This window comes from Pogoniulus pusillus, chromosome 5 (genome assembly GCF_015220805.1).
Source record: "Pogoniulus pusillus isolate bPogPus1 chromosome 5, bPogPus1.pri, whole genome shotgun sequence".
Lineage (NCBI taxonomy): Eukaryota > Metazoa > Chordata > Aves > Piciformes > Lybiidae > Pogoniulus > Pogoniulus pusillus.
Genome location: NC_087268.1, coordinates 33,163,381 through 33,190,542, shown reverse-complemented (window position 1 = coordinate 33,190,542; position 27,162 = coordinate 33,163,381). Strand labels below are relative to the sequence as shown.

The window sequence follows — 27,162 nt, the reverse complement described above, 5'->3', positions numbered from 1 at the left end:
ATTGGTCAAACGAATTTTTATTGTATGTGGACTTCAGTAAGCCATTTGACACTGTCCCCCACACCATCCTCCAAGAAAAAAAAAGGCTGCTCGTGACTTGGATGGGTAGACACTTGGCTGGGTTGAAAACTGGCTGGATGGATAGGGCCAAAGAGTGGTGGTGAATCAAGTTACATCCAACTGGCAGCTTGTCACAAGTGGTGTTCCTTAGGGTTCAGTTGTTTGGGCCAGTTCACATTAACGTATTTATCAGTGATCTGGGGAATGCACCCTCAGTAAGTTTGCAGGTGACACCAAATTGGGTAGTGGTGTTGATCTGCCTGAAGGTAGGCCTTGCAGAGGGATCTGGACAGGCTGGATCCACTGGCCAGGGTCAGTTGTAAGAGGTTTAACGAGGCCAAGTGACAGGTGCTGCACTTGGGTTACAACAACCCCATGCAGCACTACAGGCTTGGGAGAGAGTGGCTGGAAAGTTGCTTGGTAGGAAAGGACCTGGGTATGCTGACTGACAGCTGGCTGAACATGAGCCAGCAGTGTGCCCAGGTGGCCAAGAAGACCAACAGCATTCTGGCCTGTGCTAGGAGATGGCCAGATCCTAGCCATCAGGAGAACATAACTGACCTTACTCCTGTAATTAGCACTGTGTTCACTTTTGGTCCCCTCACTACAAAGACATTCAGGTGCTGGATGTTATCAGTGTACTAATAACATCTTGGAAGATGTCTCTTTGTTAATGTCTTTGTTACTTTCTAAACGTCTATCTCTCTGATGACTCAGCCTAGAGCCTCAGGAGGTATTTTTTCCCTTGCTAATATGCCTTGGTCACTACAGGTAGCTTTTCACCTGTCAGCAGAGTCAGAAGCTTTTAACTGTTTCCCAGCATTAGACAATAGCACATATTCTTGCATGTTCTGGTATATTTCACTTGACTAAGTTTTTTAGGGAGCTATCAGCCCATCACTGAAATAAATATATACGAAAAAACCAAAGTGGCTACAGACCTGACATTGGATTTCAGTCTAGGGAACAAGCTACCACTGGCTGAAAGGGAGGAAAACAGGCACAGAACACCTCACAATCCTCTTTTTCCCTCTCTGAAAATCCTCTCTGACAACCAAGCTGATGAAATTCATGCTGGCTGCAACTGCTACACTACTTCTCCACTGGCAGTAACTCTTCAGTGACAGAAGTGAATTCTCATGTCATGAACAAATCACCAAAACCCCCTTGCTCCTTCCTCTTTCTCATTGCCTGTAGTTTTTGAAGGGGATGAAACAGGCATTGCTATTGCTCCTAGTTTCCATTGTCTGGAGTGCTCAACTTCAAAGGTGACTGCAGGAAGGGACAGAGCAGCACCAGTTGGGCTTTCCCTGAAATCAAACTTCTATTGTCCCAGCAGCACAGGTCAAGAATGCAAGATCTCTGCTAGCCAACCTCGGGCTCATAGGAAGTAGAGTGGAAGAAGGAGGTGAAGGACTTTCAAGTCATGAAGATGTCCTGTTCCCACTGTTGGTTCCACAGGAGCCCATTCCTGCTGCTGGCTAGCCCAAACCTCAGCCACGCTTCTGCTTCAATGTAAGTGCTGGCTGCCAGCAAAAGGCAAACAGTGCTAACTCACCTGTAAAAGTTTGTGCAGGAGGTAAGAGTCAGGGAAGAAAAAGCCAGAATTGCCTTTTTCACACACAGCAGTATGGCAGGTGTAAGGAGAAAGTTGAAACACTGCCTATTCCACAGAGAGCACAGCACATATGGGAAGGCATTTGGACACAACTCAATATGGTTGCTGGTCCTATCCAGACAATATGCTTAGAAAATATTTCTCCACACAGCTGGTATTCCATATTTTACCACAACCTGCTAAGTGCCTCAGCTCTTTTCCACCTCACCAAAACCATGGCACACAAATGCAAGTCTAAAGAAACAGACATCTCCATAAGATCAGGCTTCTCCACAATAGACCCAGTTTTACACTAAACAGATCACTAAATAATTCCTACAGTCAGTCAGATATTTGCATATCAGAATCAAATTTAAAATCAAATTACTAATTCCTATGAATTAACTCACTTGATATTGGGCTATCAGATTAATAATCGGTACCAAGGGCTGCACACAGACTGCTGCCCAACAGCAGTGTCAACAATGAGATTGGTTAATCATGAAGGTACAGCATAATCCTGCCTTCAGCAAGTTGTGATTCAGAGTTAATGGTTTTTTTTTCTTGGAAGCTTCCATCTAAAGCTATAAATCTAAGCATGTGAAGTCTACACTTTCTAACAGAGCAAACCAGCTACAAGACACAGGTAACTTAACATGCAATATTATAAATTTCATTTTTATTACTGGTGTCGTGCCCAAGCTTTACCTGACATTCCAGAAACTCATTAACTGTCTTGAGGTACAGACAAACACATAAAAGCAGCTTACATTTTAAGTACATCTTTTCAGCAATAACTCATTCAATATGCACAACTTCATAGAAAACTCATTTTCCATCTTTGCAACTGATCTGATCCACTCTGGTGAGACCCCATCTGGAGCACTGTATCCAGTTCTGGAGCACCCATTACAAGAAGGATGTGGATGTGTCCAGAGAAGGTTCATGAGGACGATCAGAGGGCTGCAGCAGTTCTGCTATGAGCACAGACTGAAAGAGTTGGGGCTGTTCAGTCTGGAGAAAAGGAGGCTCCAAGGTGACATATTGTGGCCTTTCAGTATCTGAAGGGGGCCTACAAAAAAGCTGGGGAGGGACTTTTCAGGATATCAGGGAGTGACAGGACCAGGGGGAATGGAGCAAAGCTGGAGATGGGTAGGTTCTGGCTGGACATGAGGAGGAAGTTCTTCACCATGAGTGTGGCAAGAGCCTGGAATGGGTTGCCCAGGGAGGTGGTTGAGGCCCCATGTCTGGAGGTGTTTAAGGCCAGGCTGGATGAGGCTCTGGCCAGCCTGATCTAGGGTAGGGTGTCCCTGCCCACGGCAGAGGGGTTGGAGCTGGCTGATCCTTGTGGTCCCTTCAAACCCTGACTGATTCTATGATCTGATTTATAGATCTCTGGGTTTAGAACTGTGAAGCAGTTCTGCAGACAGCTGAATCGCATTTATCCAAAAAGTACAAGTACCATCAAAGCCAATCCAAGATGTGACACAACCACATAGGCACCCTCCCGTATCAATCCATTTAATACATCTCCCTCAAACAATACAGATACAGATGTGCAAAGCCATTCCGTGTAATTGCCCATTGCCACTGGGGTGATGGCATGCATCTGAGCAAGTACTTTTCACATTTGGTTCACTAGGGTAATGAATGGGGATTTACAAATACAAAGAATTCCTTATGGGCCCTACAGTAGAGGGTAACAGTCCAGACAAAATAAACCCAAGCTCAACAGAAGATAGCTAGTACATGACCTGTTTTGGCACTGCATTAACTTTTGCGTGCTGTCCTCTTTTAGAAGCTAAAATTATTCCATTTTAAATAGCAGGAGGCTAATTATGAGAAGAAATTATACTGATATTGAACAAATCTGAAACACCTTCTGTTGAAATGAAGTCCTCACTTACATGCCTGTCGACACCCAGATGCGTCTCATATTATATGAGTGACTAAAACTGTGCACAGAACTTTGAATTTTCAAACTCTGGGCCAAAACCATGACATGCTGGCTTTCATTTCAAGTTGCTCAGGGATTGTGTAGATGCCAGCTCAGACCTTCATGTAAGTTCTGTTACGCTTGATGATGCACGTTTTGTGCAGTTGTACTTTCTGTGTGCCTGGCAGCCTCCAGGAATAGCCTATCTATCTTCAGGATCACGCACACCACCTACTCTTACTGTCATGTTGTCAAGCTCACAGCAGCACTAGTAGCTCCTGTGGTATTGTAGAGAAAATGCTTCTGAATGCAAGGTAGCATTTAGAATAAACACCTTTTAGCAGGTGTGTACATGACCTTTGCAAGGACTGTGGGTCTTGGCCTTACACCCAAAGACAAATGGGTGTAAGGCAATCACTTGCTAGGCTTGCTCCTTTGAGGAATTTATTTGACGACAACATAAAGAAAACATAATTCTTAAAATGACAGCACATACAAGCAGCCTCATAAAGCAACCTGCATTTTTTGAACCATGCAGTTTTCTGGCTTTTTCTGGCTCTACACCTGATGTGACAGGCAGCACTGAGCTAGAATCACTGCAAGCATATCAGCTGCCTGCCTGTACATGTCAAGGGTTACCATTCAAAGCTTTTCTACGCTCATGACATTCATTCAGTCCACCCAAGATCACAGGCTCCGTTTCAACCAAACAGATAATTTCTGGGAAATGCATCCAAAACATCATCATCCACTGTTTGGCTGACCAGGGTCAATCAGAGCACCTTTTCAAAGGTATGTCCTCGTCAAGATGGATTTGTTCTTCTGCATGATTTGAACTGTTATTTTGGCATTCTCAAGGCCATCAGCTGAGACATTATTTAACCCATGGACTCTGGGCACTGGTACGACATTTGATACATCTCCAAATTCCATAATGGGAACTAAGTTTTAAAATAGTAATAGAAAGTCACAGACAGTACCATTACATTGCATAAGAATCAACATCACCAGAACCCACATCTGAGTCTTCTCCCAGCTAGAATTTACCAGTAATGATCAGATGAACAACTCCTTCTAGGCCGGGACTGTCGACTGGGGAGCCTTGCAAGTGGTGGTGGAGCCAGAATCAGCATCCATGGCTGTTCTACAGCTAAGCAAAACTCAAGTGCAGGGTTTCTAGCACTTAGTATTCCCCTCTTTTCTGACTTTTTCTTTTTTGAATGTACAGGTTTGGACAATCTCTTCTAATCTCTGCCTTCCACAATGCTTCTTGACATGCTTTCTACTCCAGCTCCTTATGATCAGTCATGCAGCCCTGACTCCTCAGAATCACTGTACCATTAAAAAAATTATATATACTTAAAATAGACTTCCTAGGATAACTTTCTTCTCATTTTTATTTCTAGCTATTGCTATTCCCTGTTTTTATCTAAATATTCCCATGATGAGTCAAAAAAATGTGCATTTGTTACAAAATTACTGCCCCAGATTTCAGCTAAAAACAAACCCAAAAACATCTGTAAAAAGCCTCAGTGTTTTCTCAGTTAAACAGTACTACTACAAGCATTTACAGTTTCAGACTTCCTTGCCTCTTCTTACAAACTGGTAAAAATGCACAGATGAAAAAAAAATGTAATGAGTTTTGGGCCTGAATACTGCTTGCATGTGCATCTTGGCTTTACAGCAGCTAGAATTTATCCTTTTTTATTATACTAGCAGATAAGTGTCTTACCATTTCCATAAAAGGGACAGAGCTTCAAGCACAATATGAAAATCCCTGGAATGTCTGACTCTACCCTCACTTAGCTGATTTTTTTCCCTTAATATGTGCACTATGAATACAGACCATTAATGTACTAATTTTTCTTCAAAATTTTGTTCTAATCCTTTACAGACCCGTAAGTCCATAGTACTGCAGTTTTTCAGCCTTATTTGGCTTTCATTACAATCTTAAGATTTGTTTGAGTGGTATTGGATTATCAAATACTTCAGCAGAAGTCTTCAGTAGACTAGAAAATAAGTTTTCTTCTAGTATATAAATAACTGTACTGAAAAGAACAAAAAACTTACAATATCCATTCAGCACAAAGCTATCCCATGAAAAGAGGCTAATTTGTTTTATTCCTTAGTTAACAACTGAAAAAAAACTCTCTATTTATATATATATATATACAGAGAGAGAGAGAGAGAGAGAGAGAGAGAAAGAGAGACAGAGTCATAGAATCAGTCAAGGTTGGAAGGGACCACAAGGATCATCTAGTTGCAACCCCCCTGCCATGGGCATGGACACCCTACCCTAGATCAGAGAGAGCCTTTCATGTTCTGGTATCTGTATACTAAGTACCCCATAAATTATCTATTGAAATAGAACCAGATAATAAAGCAATACATTTTCCCCCTAAGTTAGTGATTACTTGCATGAAAAAAAATGACATGCTGTACCATGAATCTCCAACATCAATTCCTACCGAAATAATCTTCACATAAGAACGGCCTCATCTATATTGATGAATTGGAACACGTTTATCTAAACCTCTTAGAAATGCTCTGCCAGTTTCATACCCCAGCATCAAGACAACATTATCATAAACAGAAGACATATGAGAGGGCACACTGGCAGGCTGAGCACCTTAGTGGAACCACAGAGCTCCTGTGTGGTCAGAAAGATTATAAATCCTACAGCAACTGAGACAAACATGGGCAGAGAAAGGCTAGACTCTGTTTTTTAAAGGTGGCAGAGGAGCATGTTCTTCTACTAAATGCTAGGGAAACACCCCCAGACTTCTGGCACCTTTTAAAAACGTTCGACATTCAGAAAGGAATCATTGCTTTCATCTTAGGTCAATTCAGAGATGAAGCACCAAGTCTGCAAACTTGAGCACTTCAGCTCTTCTGCTCCGACTTTCAACAGTCAGAAAGTGACACACTTTACCCAAAAACTGATTTCTGCTTCCCACTTGAATATGTCTTTAAGGTATATCATCTTGTTACCCACTCACAGGATAATTGATAATATGTCACACGCTTCATCCATAAAAGGCTGCATCTGTTCTGATCACAAAACATTTAACTCATGAGGTTTCTAATTAATATCTTGTATTTTGTCCTATTAGTCTTTGTGTAGTAAACTAAATCTTGTATTTGTTTTAGAGTTATGACAATTTCTTCCGCCAGTTCTCAGCCACTTTGAAAATCTTCATCTTCAAATGTCGCCTCTGTCATTGCTGCTGGCAGATGAAAGCCACAAAAAGATGAAAGAAAATTATTACTTTGCAGTTTGTTTACTCTGCACACTTGACAACACTTTGTGTTTTGTCCTTTACATTGTTCTGTTAAAGATGCACACCCTTCCTCAGACACTGCAAGAGGCTGTTTGCCAGCAGCAGTAAAGGTGAAGGCAGCAGGAGCACGCACAGAAAGAAAAGGCAGAGGAAAGGAGGGGAACAGGATATTTAGTAGTTCTTCTCCTGGATCCACCCAAAAAAAAACTTCATCCTACATAAAATTCCATAAAAGCAGCTGAATAACTTTGCTAAAAACACAGTCAAGCTTCTAATGGAAGTTTGCAGACTGCTGGAAAGTCTTAACACATTTATTTCAGAACATGTGTGAGGACAGCATCCTTTTGACATGAAGGTAACATTAGAAAGAGAAAAGAAAAGAAACCCCATCATTTATTTTCCAGTTCTTCTCTGGCTTCCCTCGTCTAATCTTTGGCCGTGCCTTTTTTATTATGTTACTGTGAGGCAATCCATGCCAAAAAAAAATTAAAGGGAGTTTTTTGCAGGCTGTGAAGCAAGACCGACTCATCACCCAAGCACATTCCCAGGCTGCTAGCTCCAACCAACCACCTGCTGCCTGCTACCACGCTACAGCATCTTGCACCAGAACTCCACTGATGTCACTGAAACATCCCAACACAGGTATAAAACAGGACTACAACTCTCATTGGAACCCATAAGTAGGAGTTTTCAGATATCTGATGACTTAGCAGATGAGAGGTGAAAAGGGGTATTTCTTACCAACCTACCAGTGGAAGTAGGCACAATTTAAGAGGCTTCCTAAAAATTACATTATTTGGGACAGTGGATCAAAGTGGTAGTAAGTGAATCCAGAGACAAAAAATAGTAGAGCAGGAGTACAAGGGGCTGGAAGCTGAAGCACTTCTAAACACACATTACTGTACCTTTTTTTTCCTTTCTTTCTTTTTTCAATTTAGAATGTTTATCTAAGCTACTCCTTCTGCAAGAGTATGTGTCACAGATACTGGAAGATTAAATACTCACTTTGGGAGGGTTTGAAACATTTATCCATATCTGCTTACTTATATAAATATATTTTTCTCAATGCTATATAGAAAAGTAAAGCTAAAGCAGGACATGGGTCATTTTGATTTCTTTTAATTAATTCTTTGGTCATCCTTTATCTGTTTGACCATGCTAGGCAGTAATAACAGATGGTGGCTTTCTGCACTATTTATTTATACTCTTTATGAAGAATATTTTCACCTTTCTCTTTATTGGAAATCACTTCATATTAGAGTGGCATAATGACAGCAATTGACACATACTGACTACCTTTTAATTTGTTCTGTATTTTCCTTCTCCATTGTTAAAGATACTTCCATATAAAGACTCTTGAGAAGCTAATGCCACAAGCTGGTGTGATCTATAAAATCACCAAGAATAAATCCAGACAGTCACAAGAATGTATCTTCCCACAAATACCACTGAAATGCAGCAGTATCTCATACCTTCAACTAATCACTAAAAAGGCACAGGTTGCTATTCCAATGAGGTCATTCATGGCCAAATTCTTCTCCTTGACCAAATTCTGCAAGGTGTTACAGGCCTTCATGATGGGAAAGTCAAAGGAAATTCTGGGAAGGGAGCACTACGTAACTTCTAAACACTGATGAAGTAAGTCAATTTATTCTCATGCTGAGGTTGTTGAATCTTCCTTTGTTTAGTCTAGTTCTATAAAAAGAACAATATTCATAAGCCTATCCCTAGAGATGGCTTCTGACATTTCTAAACAATTGTCCTAGCTGCCTGCAACAGCTATCCTACATTTCTCTATGTGATCAAGGCAACTGACAGTATCCTGTATAACCTAATATAACCTAACTATATAACCTAATTATAACCCAAGATTATATACACTGAGCAGATGAGTTGCAGTGAAACACTGCAGTAGTCCTGCAGGCGTCTCAGAAGTAAAAACTGGCCACTTGGGATGACAGTCCAGGAATGCACTTGCGTGTGCTGACACTCAACAACTGGCTCCAGGAACGCAGTTCACAGAGATGAGTCAGGAGTGACTGCTCAGGGAGACTCAGGGACCACGTCCTCCAACACAGCTGGCAGCAACTAAGTACATGTTCCCAAAACAGCCTACTCTCTCTTGACTCCAGCACCCTGCACTACGGTGCTGTAAAAGAGGTGGTTAGAGGAGAAGCAAGCAAGAAGGACAGCAGGGATAAGAAAATGTCCTTGGGAGCAAGGAGTCACCAGGCCTGCCCCCTCATCTCCAAAGTGTCCACGCATTTTGCTCTGTATACATACTGACCACATGACTCCCTGCTGCTGTGGGTGGATGGGCAACCCAACAAAGGCCACCTGACTGCCCAACCTCTCATGTCTCCCTGTGCTGCACCTTCAGCTATCCCAGATCTCATATCTCTTCATGTCAAACCATCTTGATCCAATAGGAGGAAAGCATAGTTCTGTACTGCTCTTATTCAGACCCTTCCACACCCCACCACTGTCTGGTAGGGGGAAGCAAACTCATTTCCTATTTCTCTCTGAAGCCTTTGAGCTATGACTCTGTGACTCTTGAGATTCCATCAGGTTGGAAGAGACCATCAAAGATCATCTTGTCCACCAGCCCTGCAGTGAGCAGGGACGTCTCCAGCTCCAGATCAGGATATGCAGGGTCTTGAATGTCTACAGGGGCAAGGCTTCAACCACATCCCTGGGCAACCTGTTCCAGATTTTTACCACTCTCCTTGTAAAGAACTCCCTCCTTATGTCCAATTTAAATGTACCCTGCTCCAGTTTAAAACCACTACCCTTCATCCTATCGCTACAAGCCCTTCTAAATACTCCTTCCTCAGCTTTTCTGTAGGTCCCCTTCAGACATTGAAATGTAGTTAGAAGATGTTCCTGGAGCAATCTCTTCTCCACACTGAACACCCCCAATTCTTTCAGACTGTTTCCCTTCTTCAAGTCTCCAGGGACTTCACCTGATTGCCAAGACTTGAGTGGCTTTGCAACTGCATCAGACAACTATTTCAGAACTCTGGGATGCACCTCATCAGGTAGATTCATGTATGTTCAGGTTTCTCAGGTGGTTCTGAACTTGATCTTCCCTTACAGTGGGAGGCACTTGACCTTGCTGGTCCACACCTAGTGCTCCATCAGCCTGGGAGGGAGACAGAGCAAAATTTCCAGTGAACTCAGACAAAGAAGTTATCGAGTACCTCAGCCTTCTCCTTGTCGGTTGTCACCAGCTGTCCATTCTCCCTCCTCAGAGGGGGAATGCTTTCTTTATCTTTGCTGGTTGAAGCACCTGTAGAAGCTCTTTTCGCTATTCTTTGCATCCCTTGCCAGGTTCAGCACTAGCCATGCCTTGATCTTCCTGATCTTATCTCTATATCAGGGCAGTGTTCCTCTGCTCCTCCCAGGCTACCTGGCCCTGCTTCCACTGCCTATGCAGTTCCCTTTAGCTCTTTATTTTGACCAGCAGGTCTCTATTCAGCCGTGCCAGTCTATTCCCTTCCTTGCCCAAGTTCTTACACATCAGGATTGAGACCTCTTGCACTCTATGGAAAACACGCTTACCTTACTGGAATTCATTTGTGTCTCTCCTGGCCCCATTTGCTCAACTGAAGTGACCATATCCCCATTCTGAAATAAAATCTGCCAGCTTTGTTAGGCACACTCTCAGTATGGACAAGTCCTTAAGGACATGGAGGGACAAGGATATTAAATGGTCTTAGGGGACACATCTCCCAGCATTGAAGACAGTAGCATCTCTAGATGCAAATGACTGCAGAAGACATGTGCCTGACCCAGCCTTGTTTTCCTACTAGAACACCCAAGTGAAGTGGTGTCAATCATTCAGGCTCAGTCATACAACTTTTCTTCAGTCACATGCCAAAAGCCCATGTTTTTTATCTGCTCACAATTTATCTGTTTTGTACTACTTCATCTCAGTAAACCATGGTTTTAACACAAAAGGACCAGAATACTCATCCAGATTTGTTGGAAGCAGGGTTCTTTTTTTTCACTTTTGGTGTAGGATTGCACGTGGCAGACTGCAGCCCCAAACACAATTTAAAAATAGGAGGGGTGACATGAGAAAGGTGTGAAGGTGATACAGCAGAGCTGCCTCTGCCCAACTATGGACCAGGCACCATTCCCCAGATGGGGCTTACCCAGGGACAGGAACCTCCTGGCCTCCCACCAGTGTATCCCCAGCTGCCTCCACATTCTCAAACAGCACTAGTGGAATCAGCATTGCCCTTGTGGAAAAAATTATGCATGCTTTTATCACTGTTTTGGCCCGCCTTCCCCTAGTAGCTGGAGTTGCTCTCAGCTCTGGCCCTGCTCCCATTTTGCCAGCACTAAAACTGAAAAGAGAGATGGGTTGGGGACCTGGAGAGACTGCTAAGTCCACCGCCGAGCAGTGACAGATAGGGCATCTCCTCCATTCCCCCAGCACTGTGTAGCTGCCAGCCCATTTGTGCAGAAGGCAATTCACCTCAAGACTCAAGTGCAGCTGGAATATCTCACTCTCTAACTGAAAGCAGAGGGACCGGTGCTGCAGCAGCATCAACAAGGTACCAAAACAAGAAACCAGGATTTCCATGGCATTGTCATCTCTCAACCAAGCAGTACAAATGTTAGGAAACAAACTTTCTTTAAAGGAAATGGCAGCCTCAAAAGTGTCAGAAATGAGAGCCCCTGCAGACATCCATCAAAACAAGCTTCTCCTGTAATGGTCTCGTGGGAGCAGTCTCTCAGCCTGACCTGGAAACATCTTAATCTATTACCTTTTCTTCCACTCTTGTTCTCTTTGTAATTTGAATCTCCTAAGATGAACACAGAGCAGTATAAAAGCCCACATTGGCAATAATTAATATTTTAATTATCACTGGTCAACATAAGCACTGCTGAGCTTTCAGTGCCACATTTGGATACATTTTATAGTGCCATATTACAACTTGTGGGAGCTGCAAGGGAGCAGCTCCCCTTTCTGTACTGAAGATCCTGACAGTTGGTAGCTCAAGGTTGGCTTTGCCATGTCAAATGTGTGAGAGTAATCCTTCCAAATCTCCTTGTATGTATTCAATCATGGATGCATCAATGATAAAAAAAAAAAAAAAAAAAATCACTGTTCCAGCCTTGTTACACTGTAGAATGACCACCACCAACAGAGCACAAGCTGCTTCTGTGACATTTGCAGGCACAGCCTAAAGCCTCACTTAATCACCCCTCCACAATCATGACCCACTTACAAAGACACTTCTTCCTGTGAGGGTGACCACTCACTGGCACAGGTTTGCAAGTGAAGTTGAGGAGTCTCCACCCTTGAATATATTCAAACTTGGATGGACTTGGCCCCAGGTAGTCTGCTGCAGCTTGCCCAGCTCTGAGCAAGTGGTTGGACTAGATGATCTCCAAAGTGCTATCCAGAGTGGCAACATGACGAAGGTTACAGGGCAATTAAGAACATGGTCTGACTGGCTGCATATATATGACTTTAAGTTCGGTTTTTTGTTTGTTTGGGGTTGTTCTTGTTGTTTTTTTTTTTTTGCTGTTTTTTTTTTTTTTTTTAAAAAAAAGGCTAATATATGCTATTTTGGGCCAGGAAAGAACCAGCCTGGACTTTTGTTCTTCCCTCTCGGGAAGAAGTGATTGTTCCATTCAGCCTATCACAATCAGTACTGCATACAATCCCATCCACCCTGCAGTCCTCTGCTAAAACAACTACTTTGAAGGTAAACAGTAGGAACATGTTCATCTGAAGACAATGCAAGCACTGGTCCAGCTCTGCCAGCTCTCCAAAAGCTAAAGTCTTGCCTAGGTGTACAGTGGATCACACCAGCCAGCCACAATTACTTAACAGCACCAACCGGTCTCAAGGACCTCCAAAGAGAAACCCCTCAACCACTACTCAATGACTCATATGCTGCTGACCAGCAGCAGTCTCCATAGCTGTTTGGATAGTTGCTAGTGACAGGCAACAACAGGGAGCCAGGGATAATGCCAACAGAACTGAACTGACTGGAAGGCCACCCATGTATGGGTGAAAGTTTATCTAAAGCAACAAAGCTACAAGGAGCTCAGCTCCCACAGCACAGTTGTGTTTCCTGGTGATGCTGATGAGGAACTGTCAATCTGCAGACAGCACAGCATAGAAAGAGCAGTTATTTATGGGGATAACTTAATAATGTAACAGCTCCAGATTGCATTTTAAGGAATTCTGATTTTAATAAAACAACTTATCAAGCATACATAGGACACTTGTAAAATAAAGCCTCTTCAGAGTTTCTTTAGAAGACTTGAAATTGTCTAAATGATATTAAAGTTTGTATCTTCTTCCAATAAGTACATTTTCTCTATGCAGTTTTCTGTCTTTGATTGACATGGCATGGTTTACTCCATGACTTCACAGGAACATGTTTCACAGACAAGTATTTACATCTCTCAGGATACCAAATTCAGAACTCAAAAGCAAATAACGTACTTCAAAAGACTTTAATTAATAAAAACATATCCTGAAAGGCACACAGTTTAGTCAGGTTAAGGCAATTCACCCATCACTTGGCATAAGAGGTGCATTGCAAGTCATTTACTACAATCACAGTAAGCCAGATACTATCTAAGTCTAGGAGCAACAGGTAAGCTTCTTACTTCAGCTGATTCAAGCATCCCCATGGTCACAGAGCATAATTCATTATAGAACTTAGCTTCATCTGTAACTGCAGAAAATAATGTAAATAACTCTTTCCAGTATTTGCTTCACTCATTAAAACACTAGTACAATACCTTACACTACAGCAAGAAGCATGACAAAAATCCATCTGCCCATGCCTACTTAGGGGTTTTCTCCACACCTGAGCTTCATTACTACAGCATCAAACTCATCAAACACAAGAAAGACACCTCTTTCAAACAACTAACTGCCCATTACTTAGCGGTACAGAAGGAACAGCACAAATACTTCAGGAACGCCGGGAGAGAGTCCTTTAACTTAAGGACAGCGGATAGCTAATAGCTCAGTGATAAAATTAGCTCCCTGAGCAAAACTTTCAGACTACTTGCATACTTTCGATTTTAAATGTCTGTGGCTCAATCTGGTTCCACCGCTAAAGGTGCCAAAACTAAACTTTAACCATTAACATCAAGATACTTTCTGGTCTCCAGTTTACTGCCCATCGCGGAGGTCAAAGGCAGCGAGCACAGCACTTCTGAGCCCAAGCAGCCAGCCACTTCTTTATTTTCTCTCCTTTATTTCGCCTTCATACGTTTACCGTAGAAACACAACGTGTAAGTCCCGACTTGATGAGCCTTTTATATTCCCTTCCAGGCAAGTGCCGTTCCTTGCCGAGTAGTGGGAAGGCGAGAGCCCCTCGGGGCCCGTCCCGCGGTGCTTGCCCGGACCGCTCCACCAGCCCGTGAGGCTGCCGTGTCGTGCCGACTGCCCCGCTCCGAGCCCGCGGAGGGCCGGCGAGCGGGCGCAGCCTCCGCAGCAGCTAGGCATCCCCCGCCAAGCCCACCTGGCTGGTCCACCTTTTCGAGAACAGAGGCCCGCACAATCCAGGTGGAGGCTGGCGGTAGCGGTGAGGGCTCATTGCCCCACTCCACATGGGCACCCCGTCCCACCCCATCTCGACCCTGGTTCTATCCCCGTGAGCTCCCCATCCCGCAACTCGGGAGAGCCGTCCCCCGCATACTCACCGCGGCAGACACGGCGCTGAGCTCGGCGCTCAGCAGCAGCCCGAAGCCCAGCCAGAGCCGCATGCTGCCGCGCAGCGCAACGCACCGCGCCGTCGGTCCCTGGCTGGCAGGGCGCCTGCGGCTTAAAGTGGGGCTTTGCGGGACCAGCCCCACATGCGCACCTCCCCTCCGTTGGCGGCCGCGGCGCCTGCAATGGCTCGGGGGCGAGGGACTCGTCGCGCCGTAACAGATGGGCGGTGGCAGCCCCCTCTCCTCCCTCCGGGCGGGGACCCTGAGAGGGCGCAACCTCGCCCGCTCGCGGTCACAGTTTCTCCTGCTCCTCCTCTCCTTTGAGGGTGGGTTACGGGTCAGCGGCTGCGGGAGCAGAGACGGGGGGTGTAGGCGGGGACGCTCCCCTTCCTCGCCCTACAGTGCCGCTGTCGCCCAGGAGGGCACGGCGCGCAACGGTGCGGAGCGGAGCGGGCTTGGGGGTCGGGTGGCGGAAGGGGCCGGGGCAGGGGCTGGGCGCGTTGGCTCTGCCCGGCCCATCGGGGTCCGGTGACTGCCTGGCGGCGGGACTCCGCTTTCTGCGCGGCGCGGGGCGCGGCGTGACACTCGCTCCGCTTCGCCCCGGCTCGGATCGAGCCGGATGGTGGGCCGCTCCCTGCCCCGGCAGCAGCGCCGCCGAGCCCGGACACCTCCCCCGGGGGGACCTGCGTTATATGTGGGCTCTTCTCTGCTTTTCCAGGGGCGGCCGTTCGGCCGGAGGGAGTCCTGAGCCGAGCCCCCAGGCAGGGAAGGAGCGAAAATGGACATCTCGCAGCTTCCCGGTGCACGTAGTTTTGTTTGTCAGTAAGTAATTCCTCTCGGTAGGCTTTTGGAAAGGACTCTTTTAAAGTCGTATTGTCACCTTGAACTGCAGAGTTTTATCCCGTGCCTGTTTTGTGCTATCTTAAAACAATGTCGTGTTTATTCACCTTCCCTGCAGGGATCTGGGGCTTCTGCTGATCCTGATGGAGGTTATGCTGTCAGCCGTCAAAGTGGATGCTGTAAGTAAAGTGTCTTAAGACTTTTACTGAGGAAAGGAGGAAAAAGTAGTTTCCTTGGTACCAGAAAGTGAGGAACTGCATTTTCCTTTTACAAATGGCTTATCTATCGTGCAGTTGAAAGAAATAACCAACGAATCGTCTCTGTAAGCCTTGCAGATTAACACCTTCCAAAAAACCCGGTGTTTAGCAGAGAAGTGCCAAGTTTCAGTGTCAGGTTGTTTGAAGTACTCCACTGTTACTTTAATTTCAGAGTGGGTAGTTTGTTAACAGCAAAGCAAGCTCCACAGCTTCTTCATTTTCGTAAGAAAAGCACAAAAAGTGCAGTGCTGTAGATAGCAAAGAGTACTATGGAGAAGTCGACCTGCAGGTGACGTATCTTCAGATAAGTACACACCTCATCTGAGGACTGAGAAGTTGAAACCATGACTTGTGGCTGCATTTGTCAGCCACTAAGTGTGAGTAAGGCTCTGTGGTCGTATGTGACCTTGATTGCATTTTTTCAATAGCTTCCCTACTTAAATTTTAATCCTTCTTTCTGGAACTATCACCTCTTTTTATGACTTTGCATTCCTTATAAGATATCTGGCGTGGTTACATCTTTGTGATGAGATGGCATCATATATTGAGGACTAGGAAATACTAGGGTTACTGCAGCAGGTATTGTGACATGGTGATTTAGCACTTAGGCTGCAGGCGGCACAGAGATTGTCCACCAGTCTGTGTGGCTGAGCAACAGGTGACAGGCAGGGGCCCTACGATCCCATGAGAAGGAAAGTGAGTGAGGACCTCGAGTGCCACATTCTGCTTTGCCAAGTTTTGATAGAGATATTCTGCTGAGTCACCCTAAATGCATTATAGTATTACCTCACACTAGTAAAAGCAGAGAAGTCTGGTGATAATACAAGTGTATTTGGCCAAATAATTTAATTATTGGGATCAGCTGGTATAAAAATATGGCATTTGTGGTATGACTTTACATGAAGTTGTGCTGTAGTGTATGTAGCATGATAGCTGAGCTTTAGCTATGACATGAGTTAATATATTCTCCTCCGTGTTCTTGCTTGTAGACTGCAGGCTGCGTCATTAACATAGAAGTATACTGAAGAGGTATTAACTGAGGTGCCTCAGTTAGCGCCTGCGGTGTGGTCATGGATGCTTGCAACTCCATATGCTTGCTTTCCTAGAGTGTTATGGAAGAATAAGTTGGCCTGCTTGGAGGTCTCATTCCCTTAACAGTTCCTAAGGTGGTGGCTGCATAGGAGATTAAACACCTCAGTGAATGTGACTGAGGAACTTTAGTCATGTTTCCATGAAAAATTAGAGCTGCATTGCCACCAGAATGTTTACCTCATTTTCTACCCATGTGCTGTTCCCTTTGCATGGCTAGCATAGGTCTTTCTGTGGTTGTGTGGTGGACCAAACATTTATCTAAACTAATCAGTTCCCTAAAAGAGAAGAGTGAGAGCTAACTTTAGCCTATGTCAGATCACTACTTATATTCATAGAAACCTGGGCTGGCATGGCAGCTGGGGCTGGAAGGATGGATGGGCTTGCTTCTTGCAGTGACAGCTCTGAGCGTGTTTGTGAGCTGACAAAGTAGGCCATGTGTGGGAAGCAGCAGCATCCGAGTAGTTGCAGGTGACTTGCTGGAAGTCATATTCTTTGTATTGCAATCCTGTTTGTCACATTGAATCTTCTACTATTTGTTACACAGATTATTGTGTGACAGTTATGAAGTGTTTTATTAGCATGGATTAAAAAAATAATACTGTGAGTTATTAAAGTCTGTGGGACCAGATCCTAAAAGTCATTGTTCTGCCTGTAGTGAGGCAAGCAGAGATGCTGAGTTTGAGAGCGGTATATATGTGAATGAGTTACAGCTGCTGGAGATAAGTGTTGTTGAATGAGTGAAGTTGCACCTAGAAAGAAACTTGAATGAGACTGAGGAGAAAAGTGGGAAAGAGGGGAACTCAGAGTATTTGACTGGCTATCTTTGGCAGGCTACTGCTAGCTGTTAGGGAGACAGATGTTTCTCAATAGAGAAAGAAATGAGAGGATGAAAAAGAAGGAGGATGTTTAGGGTATCTGAGGACTTGGGAAGAAGATATGATGTCCTTTGGCAAGAGAAGAGGATGCCAATTGCAGGCTTGAAGAGAACTAAGAAAGAGGAGTCCCTGAATGGAAGTACTAGGAGAGACAGCCAAGTGGAGTGGATCAAGCCCCAGTTATCTTTAGCACTCTTTGGCATACACTTGCTGGTGATGTTACAGGCCTCAAGTAATTATGGTACTCTAAACTATAGATTTAAGAGCTCATGTGGCTTAAATGAAATTCTGTTAACTACCTGAAGTTTAGCAAGTTTGCAGATTTGTCCTCACTCTTTCAGTTTTGACTTTCCCAAATCACACTTCTCCTTAAGTAGTTTTGTAACATTTGATTATTTGAAACTTACTTTTTTCTTTCAGGCTATATTTGGGAGGGAGCAATGGAATCCCAGAAAAGAAGGGAATGGCTGTCAGATTAAAGAAACAAAATTGAGAGAGAATAAGTTAAAATAACATTTGCAAAAATAACTAGAAGTGACAGATCACAACTGACATTTTAAAGGAGAACATATAAAAAGAGATTTATTAAAAAATAAAATAGCATTGAAGTGCTGCATGAGATAAAATTCTCTTGACTTCTGTAACATCATAAGGGGTTATATTAGGGCAAATGGCATCGGAAGTGGGAGAAGCAATAATCCTTAAGGCTAAAACCAATGTTACAGTGTACTTCTGTCAACTTCGTAGTGAAATTGGATTGCTGACATAAAAGCCTCAGTTACTGCTCTAAGTTAAAATGTGTCAATGCTCCATGGCTCTCTTACATCCAAGTTCTCCCAGGTGTGTCCTGGTTTATTTCATCTGTAAACTTTCGTGTGGTTGAAACAGGAGGACTTTTTATGTTAACCCAAACTGGAAGAAGCCAAAGTGGAGTAATCTCTCAGCCCATCCAGCTGGGCGTGTCCACTATGAATGTATGACAGTGTGCAAAAGGTGATCCTTTCCATATGTACTGCCCAGGTGATTTAGGAATGAGTTGTCAATCTGATGTGTTGATTTCTCCTGTCACATTACTTACTGTGTGTAAAGTGAAGGGAGTCCATCTCTTTGTTGGACATACCAGACTCTCTATCTGTGCTCTGCTTCAGAGATAGCTCTGTCTAGGAGATGCTCCCCAAAACAGATGTTGCAGTCTTATTTCTACAGCAACTTCATTTCCACACTGGCAGACATGGCTTATTGATGTTGGTTTAAATAAGTGTACAGTTTGTTTCATCTTTGAGTAAGAGTGGCATTCCTTAGGAAAATTGAGCACAATAATGATATCTTGCAAAAAAACCCCAGCATTTTGGGGAGTCTCCCAACATATCTGATCACGTCATTCAAAATTTCTTTGAACCTTGAAAGAATTATTGTGTAGTTCAGAGAGGACTCTTACTTGTGTTCAGTCATGGAGCTGTGAAGAAGGGGCAACTCCAGTAAAGAACTATGATAAGTCCTGAGTGACAGAGGTGGCCTCTAAGCAGTTACGTCAAGCAAAACCACTCAGTTTTGTCAAGACCAACAGCCATGCCTTGATCTGGCCATGCTGTTTCCATGATGAGGGTCACAGTTTGCATCATGCTGCAAGTGAACAGAAGGATGGCTGCTGAAATTTTATTTTTTTCCTTCTAACAGAGCCAGGATTTCATCTCTCAGTATCATATGATGTCAGGCAGACTAAAACACTCACTGCAAGTATTGCATACCTGGAAATGCAGTCATGGTCCATAGCTTTAAATTCCTTTTTTCTGCCCCTTATTTACTGTATACTGTCTGTTCCAGTTAGAGTGTTTCTCTAAATTCCTCTTTCCATTGTTACTCCTCAAACTTTTCCTTGAAATTCTTTTTCACTGCCTTGCGTATGAAACCAATATTTATGCTGATTTTTAAATTAATTCTTTATTATTTCTAGTAATATTAAGAGACATTTCTTCCATCTCTGTGTTGATTAACTTGGAAAGACCATATATGCAGTCATATCCTAACCCTGATTCAAGTTATTCATTCAAAGACAGGTTGCACTAAAAGTGTATTACTCTGGAGTTGGTGTGAAGAAGGAGATTCACATACACATTCGTGTTCTTTAGTTTCTCAGTCAGAAGCCACATACAGAATCTTTACTTTTGGTTGGTTGGTTGGTTTCATTTTGTTTTGATGACTAGATCAGAAGTATGCACAATGCATGCCTACTATAATATATTTGGTATCATTCTGGGTTTTAGAATTATTAAATGGCATACCATATTTAGAGTTATTAAATGGCATATCATATAATCATGCTGCATTTGGTTGGAGAAAAGACAGACTTCTGTCAGTTTAAAATGTATTTCTCAGAGGTTAAAATGTTGATACTGACAAGGTAAGCTATTGTGTAATAAAATTATCGTGTTATTTTTGTCACCTTGCTCTGACAGTGACAAAGGTGGTTTCAAAAATTCAACACTGCTGTTCCTTGAGCTTTTAAAAGTTGCACATCTGGGGTTTATTGTGTAGTAATTGTACCACAGGAAACCTTTATGCAGTATGGTACTAAACCTACCATGTATGTTTTAAGTTTTGCAGAAAAAGCGATATATAAGTCCAAACAGTTTTGTCTTATCCAAATGCATTGTGGCTTATTCATATCCTTACTACCAAATTCTGCACACAGTGAAGGCCAGGCCTTGGGCATCAGTTTTTAACAGAGTAGATTCAAGGCACTGAAAGGAAGTGGCAGAGGTTACATCGTCAGTATTGAGTGTGGCTAACACAACTAATTCCAAGGAGCACAACAAAAAGATGATGGCTCCCTTTTTCTTTTCTGTGGGATGGATTTTTTTTTTTTCCAGCTTAATTTTCAACTGAAGCTGCATAGGAAGTTTCAGAATTAAATTAAGCCTTAAAAAAAAGTTAAAAATTCAGGCTAACATTTTTACATCAAGAGTCACAAAAACCAACTAATATCATAAGATGAAACATGCCTCTGAAATCAATCTTAAAATTCACTAATTGGGCAAATTGAATTGCTCTCAGTATGTGCAGCACACTTAAATGAAATACAGACAATCTATTATACTATAAGCAAACACATTTGTTATAAATGTTTTAATTCAGTAGTTCAGAGCACAGTTAGTATTGGAGGATCCTTTTTTTTTCCTTATTGCAGCAATGAATTTCTGAGACCAGGCTATTTATTAATTCTTTGGGGTTTTTTCCTTTTTATTTTTTAAGCCAGAAATTAGTCAAGGAAAATTAGTCAAGAAAATACATTCTTTATATTGTATTTTACTGATTGAAGACATCCAAGATCTAGGGAGAGTTCAAAGTTAATTTAGTAGCTTACAGTTATGATATCTTTGCTTGTCAAAGAAAGCTGTTTATCTTCTCTAACCTTTTCTCCCTTAGGAAACTAATGCCTTGTGCTGTTCACAACACCACATTTGCTTCTAAGGAGCAAAATGCACGGTGAAATTTGCAGTGTTTCCTGACACTTGTCAGCAGTTTGGGTTTTTTACATGGCAGCAGCTACTTGACAATAGCAGTTGACTCAGCTCACAGTGAAACTGAGATTTTTATCATGTCAGTATTTCTGAGTGACTAAGGCCCTGCACTGTTGATTGTCACGTGTCCTTTTTTGTCTGTTTGGAAGCTGAACTGCTGATGTGAATCACAGCCATGCAAGGGCAGCTCCTTTTTTCAGACCATAGAAATGATGTGTGGCAAGGAAAAAGCTCTCACAGAAAAGTTAATGAGCAAACTTGTGTTTGCCTGAGTACTTCCATGTACTTCAAGTGAATCATGATTTTGGAGTGCAGTTTACCTTCTTCATCTGTTTAGTGGTGTTTCACAAGTCCACTGCATTTTCCAAACACACATTTCAGTTTGCACAACCTGAGAATGAGAGAAGATGTGGATATGGTTTCCTCCAAAACAGTGCAGTGTATTGCTCCTGGGAGGCAGGAGGCAGAGGTTGTAGTGGGTAGATGAGCAGCACCCTAGTCCTCCTGTAACATCAGCATGCAGCAGTTCCAGGACTGATCACTAGTGTTGGACACAGCCTTGGAGGGCTGATCAAGGCCATGGGAATGGGGATGAGCCAAGGCCTGGCTGGGATATTGGCCCGCAGGTGGAGGTCAGGGGAGCCTGTGCCTACACACAGGCACAGCTGACCCCAAACCACTGATGGGCTGAGGGGGAAGCCCCACTTCTCACGGCCTTTTCCCCACGCAGTTCATTTTGCACCCTTCTGCAAGGAAAGCTGCACAGCTGCACCAGAAGCTGGCCCTGTGCCCAGCTGGCCAGCCCTGGGGCTCCCCTGGGGTGGAACTGGGGAGCGGGGTCCAAAGAGATGCTACCAACAGCAGAGGCAGCTGACAGGCTCCAGTGTAGCCCATTCAGAGAGGATAGAGGCTGGGAGGCAGCAACCTTGCACTCTGGAAAAGCAGACATGCAAGTCTAAAATTCAATGGAAATTTTAGGGAAATCAGTGAGTTTTGGGAGAGCCAGGAAAAAATGTCAACATTGACCTCAGTTAAGTGTGTGAATTGAAATGGTGGTGTTACTGGGCTTTTTTTTTCTCCTTGTAGAGCAGATGTTCCTCAAAAAAAGGGACTCCTTATCAAAAATGAAAATACATTTCAACATAAACTTACCAATTAGCTCTAATTTTATTTTAGATGTGAGATCAGAAGAACATCTAGATCAGGTTGGTTACCAAGGATGCATATGTACTGGGATATTTCAAGCATCCCTATTTATCCATAAATGATCCCAACCTTTATTTTAAAGTAACTTTCTGAAGTGCATAAAGATCTTTCAAGTAAATAGGGCTTGGCTTATTTTTGGCATATCTTAGCTACAAATTATGCCTACAACTACTCACACCATTGGCTGAGGGAGCCAAGTAATAAATTCTTTATTCCAACTATAGGTATCCTTTATTTCCAGCCTTTTAAATGTTCTTTGCTGATCAAAATTACCTTCCAACTGTGTAATCAGACTATGGACAAAAAGAAGATGTCAGGCAAAGTGGAATATTTTGGACACATCACAAACCCTTCCATTTGTCCTGTCCTGCAAACATGGGAGGGTTTGCTGGTTTGGGTCTTTTTTTGGTTTGGTTTTTTTTTTTTTTCAGATTTAAGCCTTATCCCCAGTTCAGCTCTGGGCTGGTGAGTGCTTAGTCCTGATCTGGTTCGTGAAGCTTGTATACCAGTCATTGGTGGCTCCTGGAGCTTGAGTGCCAGCTGTTAGTGGCTCCTGGAGCCTGCATCCTGGCTGGCAGTGCCCTATGCAGCAAACAGAACAGCACAGCTGCCCGTCTGCACCTCCTTAGAAGGCTGCAGCTCCTGGCTCAGCTGGAAGCTGACCTCCTCACTGCGTGCCCTGGTCTCCTGCATCAATACAGGCTTTGAAACAAGCCTGCTTTTCATCTGGGATAAAATGAAAGAAAAAAAGAATAAGGAAAAGTGTCTGTGCAAATCAGCAATTGGCTTGTGAGTCTCTGTTGCCACATCTTGCTCACGCTTCTTGTGCCTTGCCGCCATGAGGAGCAGAGTCGTTTCTTAGGGCAGGGACACAAAAGTAGGGAAGTTTAGCAGGCTTTCCGTGTCTTGCTCATGTGCACCTCATTATCAGCAGGGTTGGCTCCTAATGCTCTGCCTGTGCAATCCCTGGGCATGCTGTAAACAGATGAAGAATGGCGTTTTTACGTTTGAGCTGCAGCCTCACTGACTCCCTATAACTGGTGTTTGGCCACCTGGTCCAAGTCTCACAGCACTCTGAACACATGTGCAAAGACCTCAGGGACCAAGTGCGGGACGAGAGTGGAACTGCTTGTCAGGGCTGCCAGTATGTCCTGGTGTGAGCCGTGACGAAGGGAGTGGGCAGAAAGGAATGCCGCTGCAGCGCAGGGCTGGGAATAGCCGCTGGGGCCGCGGAGCATGGGAAGCCTGCATATCTCCCCGAGACGGCCGCCGGGGGAACAGTCTGCTGGAAGGGACCCAAACCTCTCTGCATGACACTTGGAAAAGCTTAGTGACCCTGGCTGGAAGAAGGAAGTGACCAGGGAAGTTCAGGCATTTCCCCTGCAGTATGGGGCTGAAGCTGGGTTTCCTCCAGGTGCTCAGCAGGTGTGTAGTAAGAATAGGTGTAAAGGCATAGCTGATAAAGTTGCCCAAATCTTCTGTCCTCCGTAGGTGCCCGTGAGATAGCCAGCACATGTCATCTCTTCAGTCAGTAATGCCCATGGGCTGCTTTCTCTTTGCCTATGTCCCTTGCATTAAACCGCAGAGTCCCAGGTGTGTTCTTTCTTCTTGTGGCCAGTTGGCAAGGGCTGTTCCTGTCTGAAACAGTAAAGAGCCTCCATCGGTTCCAAACCAGGATGGCCTCTTGGAGACTGCCTGTGTTCCATACGTTACGCTGACTTCTGCACCGTGCCAAAAAAGGTCTTTGCTAAAGCAAAGCGAGTGCAAGCATCTTCGCACAAGCAGCAGGGAAGCATGGGACCTTTCTGACAGTGAAATGGTACAGATGGTCAAGTTGTGGGGCACAGGCCTACTTGACACATTAATGTAGATATGGAGCATGCATGCCTCAGGCTGTGACAGATTAACTGCCTGGAAATCAGGGCCCGTGCTTATTTCTCACATGCATCAGTGTATTGTTAGTCCTAAGCAGGGATGAAATAGAACTTCATTGTTTTACAGTGAGTTGCAGAAAATGTCAGCAGTTTGAATACTTGCAGCTTGCTTTGCCTTAGTATTGCAGTATCACCCACTCAAATAGGAAATTTGTGCCAAGGAAATCCAAAATTCATCCTGACAGCTTTGTTTTAAGCTTTATGTCTTGTTCTGTGGCAGCATCGTGCCCTATTTGTTAGTATCTACATTATGTGAGTAAAATAAGGGGCAAGAATAAGCATGCAAATAGATGTAAATGGAAACAGGCCACAAATCAAATTGCAGTGGCAGAGGCATCGAAGTGACATGCTTTTGTCATTCCACTAATCATCTTTGTCATGCTTAAATGTTAGGAAAAACAGTGCTTCCCAAGGCAAGGGTAGTGTCTAGAGTTTGTAGCAGTTGGCTATGTGCTTGTTTTCTGGTGCATTTTGCTGCACTCCTGAACTGCACTCTATTTTTGGAGAGTTACAAACACTGCAGTGCACCTCCTTCAGTTGCCTATTTCTGCGAGAGATCTACATGGAGTGGTCAGATGAGTGGAATGGCAAAAACGATGCTTTTAGTCAATGATAGGTGAGTATTAGAAGGTAGGGTTTTAATTGCCCTCATTTTCTGGTAATTGGGATTTATCAGTTGTCAGTCACACAGTGTCAGCTTCCAGATCTTTCTTGCTTTCCTATTCTAGACCTTTCCTGTGGCAGCAGTTTTCATTCCTTCAGTGCATCACAGCCTTTTTGCCTTATTTATGAAGTTATTAATATTGCTTAAATGATGGGGCAGGGGAAGCCTTCTATAAGATTGTCTGTTCAGCTTTTTCCCCAGTCACAGGGAGTAGGGAGAGGACCTCCTGGAACTCCATTCTTTCAGTGATCCAGTGACTAAGGAGATCAGTACCCATTTCTGATGAGTTAATAGACTTAATACAGTACTATTTCCATACATCAAACTATCCCTTTCAAGGGATTATTTAAATAAATTTCTATGGCCAGTGAGCTAGGGAACAATCTGGATAAAATCTTCTTTCTCATTAACATTGATTTCCTTTTGTGAATTTATGTCATGAAATTAAGATCCAAACATCTTACAGTATCTGTCTGATACATGATCTGACCCATGGTGATCTGATCATTTTTCTGTGCAAGAGAAGAACCATTCTACTTTCTTGTTATTAGTTCAGAATAATCCTGTTTGTGCCTTCAAGGAGATAAAATGGTGTCTGTTCTTGATAAGACGTGCTCTGTAGCTGGAGAATATCATGCTGTAGATAGAGAACATCAAGAAAATGTTACCTCTGCTTTCACAACTCTCGCCTATTGTTCCCTAGGGACACAGTACTGCATAGGGTCATCATTGAGTAGATGGATGATTAGTGAGGTAGCCTGAGACTGGATCATAAATCACTTTGAAGAATGGGACTGTAGTCTTGAGTTTGTCTGGGTGAGGAATCCTTGTGAGCCCTACAGCAACATGCTTGCATGATCCTGCACTGCTTAACAGGTATGCAGGGCTTCATGCTTTGAACCAAGTGGTCTGTTGTTTTTTTTCCCCAAGGAAAAACATGCAGCAGGTACTATAACCAAATCACTGACAGTCAGAAATAATTGTGCTGGCATGTTGAGAACAACTTCTGTATAAAATTGAGTTTCCATGAGGTGGACTCCAGGCTCGTCAGCTGCTTCACTGCAAGTGTGCCATCTCAAATTAGGGGTGATGTCATTTTTACTATTTTGTCAAGGTACTTGGTTTTCATTTAATGATTTCCATGTAGTCATGTATCATTCAGTGTCTTCCATAAAGCCAGTAACATGTGTAAACAAAGAAAGAGGAACTGAAGTACAGCCATCATTTGTTAGGAGCGAGAAATAGACAGATCTAACCTGGCCATGTACTCTTAGCCTGAAGGTTACCAATCTTTCATTAGGCTGTAACAAAAATGTTCCATTAAGACAAGCACAGATAACGTCATAGATTAGCATGATTAATTTGGGGAGATTATCTCCTGAGAAGGACAAGCTTTAAAGGCATATGAAAATGCATGTGCCAAGTAGTTTCACTACTTACCCTGCAGACATAGTCAGCAAAGAGACTGCAGTGGTGCCTGCAGGCAATGGGCAGCCACATGGCAATCCAGCTGTCTATGCACATATGTCAAATCCCCAAACCCATGTATGTACATACAGAAGAAACAGGGTTTTTTTTATTTAAACAGGAACAAGGACTGTCCTATGACTGTTCAACTCCTGTCTCAAGATCCACCCCAGTTAGCAGCTTTTCCATAAGCATAAATTTACTTTTTCTTTGAGGAAAGTCCTGTTCCCCAGTAGCTGAGAAGCTAGGCCTGGGGTCACTCTGTCGTGTCTTTGTGGTCTGATTGCCCTGAGGTTGTTTCAGCTGCAGAAATCTTGGTCTTCAATCTCAGAATTTCTACTGTGTCTTCCTACTTTGAAGTTTGCCTAGTGTCCATTTTCCTACAAAAGGACATGGGAAAATGGTGGATTGAAATAAAATTTTATGCAAGGTTGTTGCTTGTTTGTGTATTTTTGGGGGGGTTTTGTTGTTGTTGTTTTGGTTTGTGGTTTTGGGTTTTTTTTTGGGTGGAAGACCAACAAATTGTTGCCATAGCTTGAAGAAATGTCTGTCTTTTTTTCTGGCACTTCAGAGCTGAATGTAATTTTAGATAGTCTAACTAGCCTTTCCTTAGTAACATCAGCTGTCCCTTCCATCTTTCAAACAAGCAATGTACAGAAAGGCTGTGCTCCAGAGGACAAGCAGGAAACACTTCTGACCTTTTGATCTGATCATCTGTTCCTAAAATCTCTGCATGT

General features: G+C 43.5%; 2 protein-coding genes across 2 annotated transcripts in view; one reads left to right on the top strand and one right to left on the bottom strand.

The window, feature by feature from the left end:
* Positions 1–15,218, bottom strand: part of COL4A1 (collagen type IV alpha 1 chain) — a 149,164-nt gene extending 133,946 nt beyond the window's left edge. The window contains exon 1 of the mRNA XM_064143765.1: positions 14,561–15,218. Within this exon, the coding sequence (XP_063999835.1) occupies positions 14,561–14,623 (63 nt within the window). The 5' untranslated portion in view covers positions 14,624–15,218. The remainder of the gene's footprint in view (positions 1–14,560) is intronic.
* COL4A2 (collagen type IV alpha 2 chain) overlaps positions 14,726–27,162 on the top strand; it is a 164,089-nt gene continuing 151,652 nt past the window's right edge. The window contains exons 1-3 of the mRNA XM_064143763.1: positions 14,726–14,895; positions 15,288–15,391; positions 15,528–15,588. Coding sequence (XP_063999833.1) covers positions 15,348–15,391; positions 15,528–15,588 — 105 coding nt within the window. The 5' untranslated portion in view covers positions 14,726–14,895; positions 15,288–15,347. The remainder of the gene's footprint in view (positions 14,896–15,287; positions 15,392–15,527; positions 15,589–27,162) is intronic.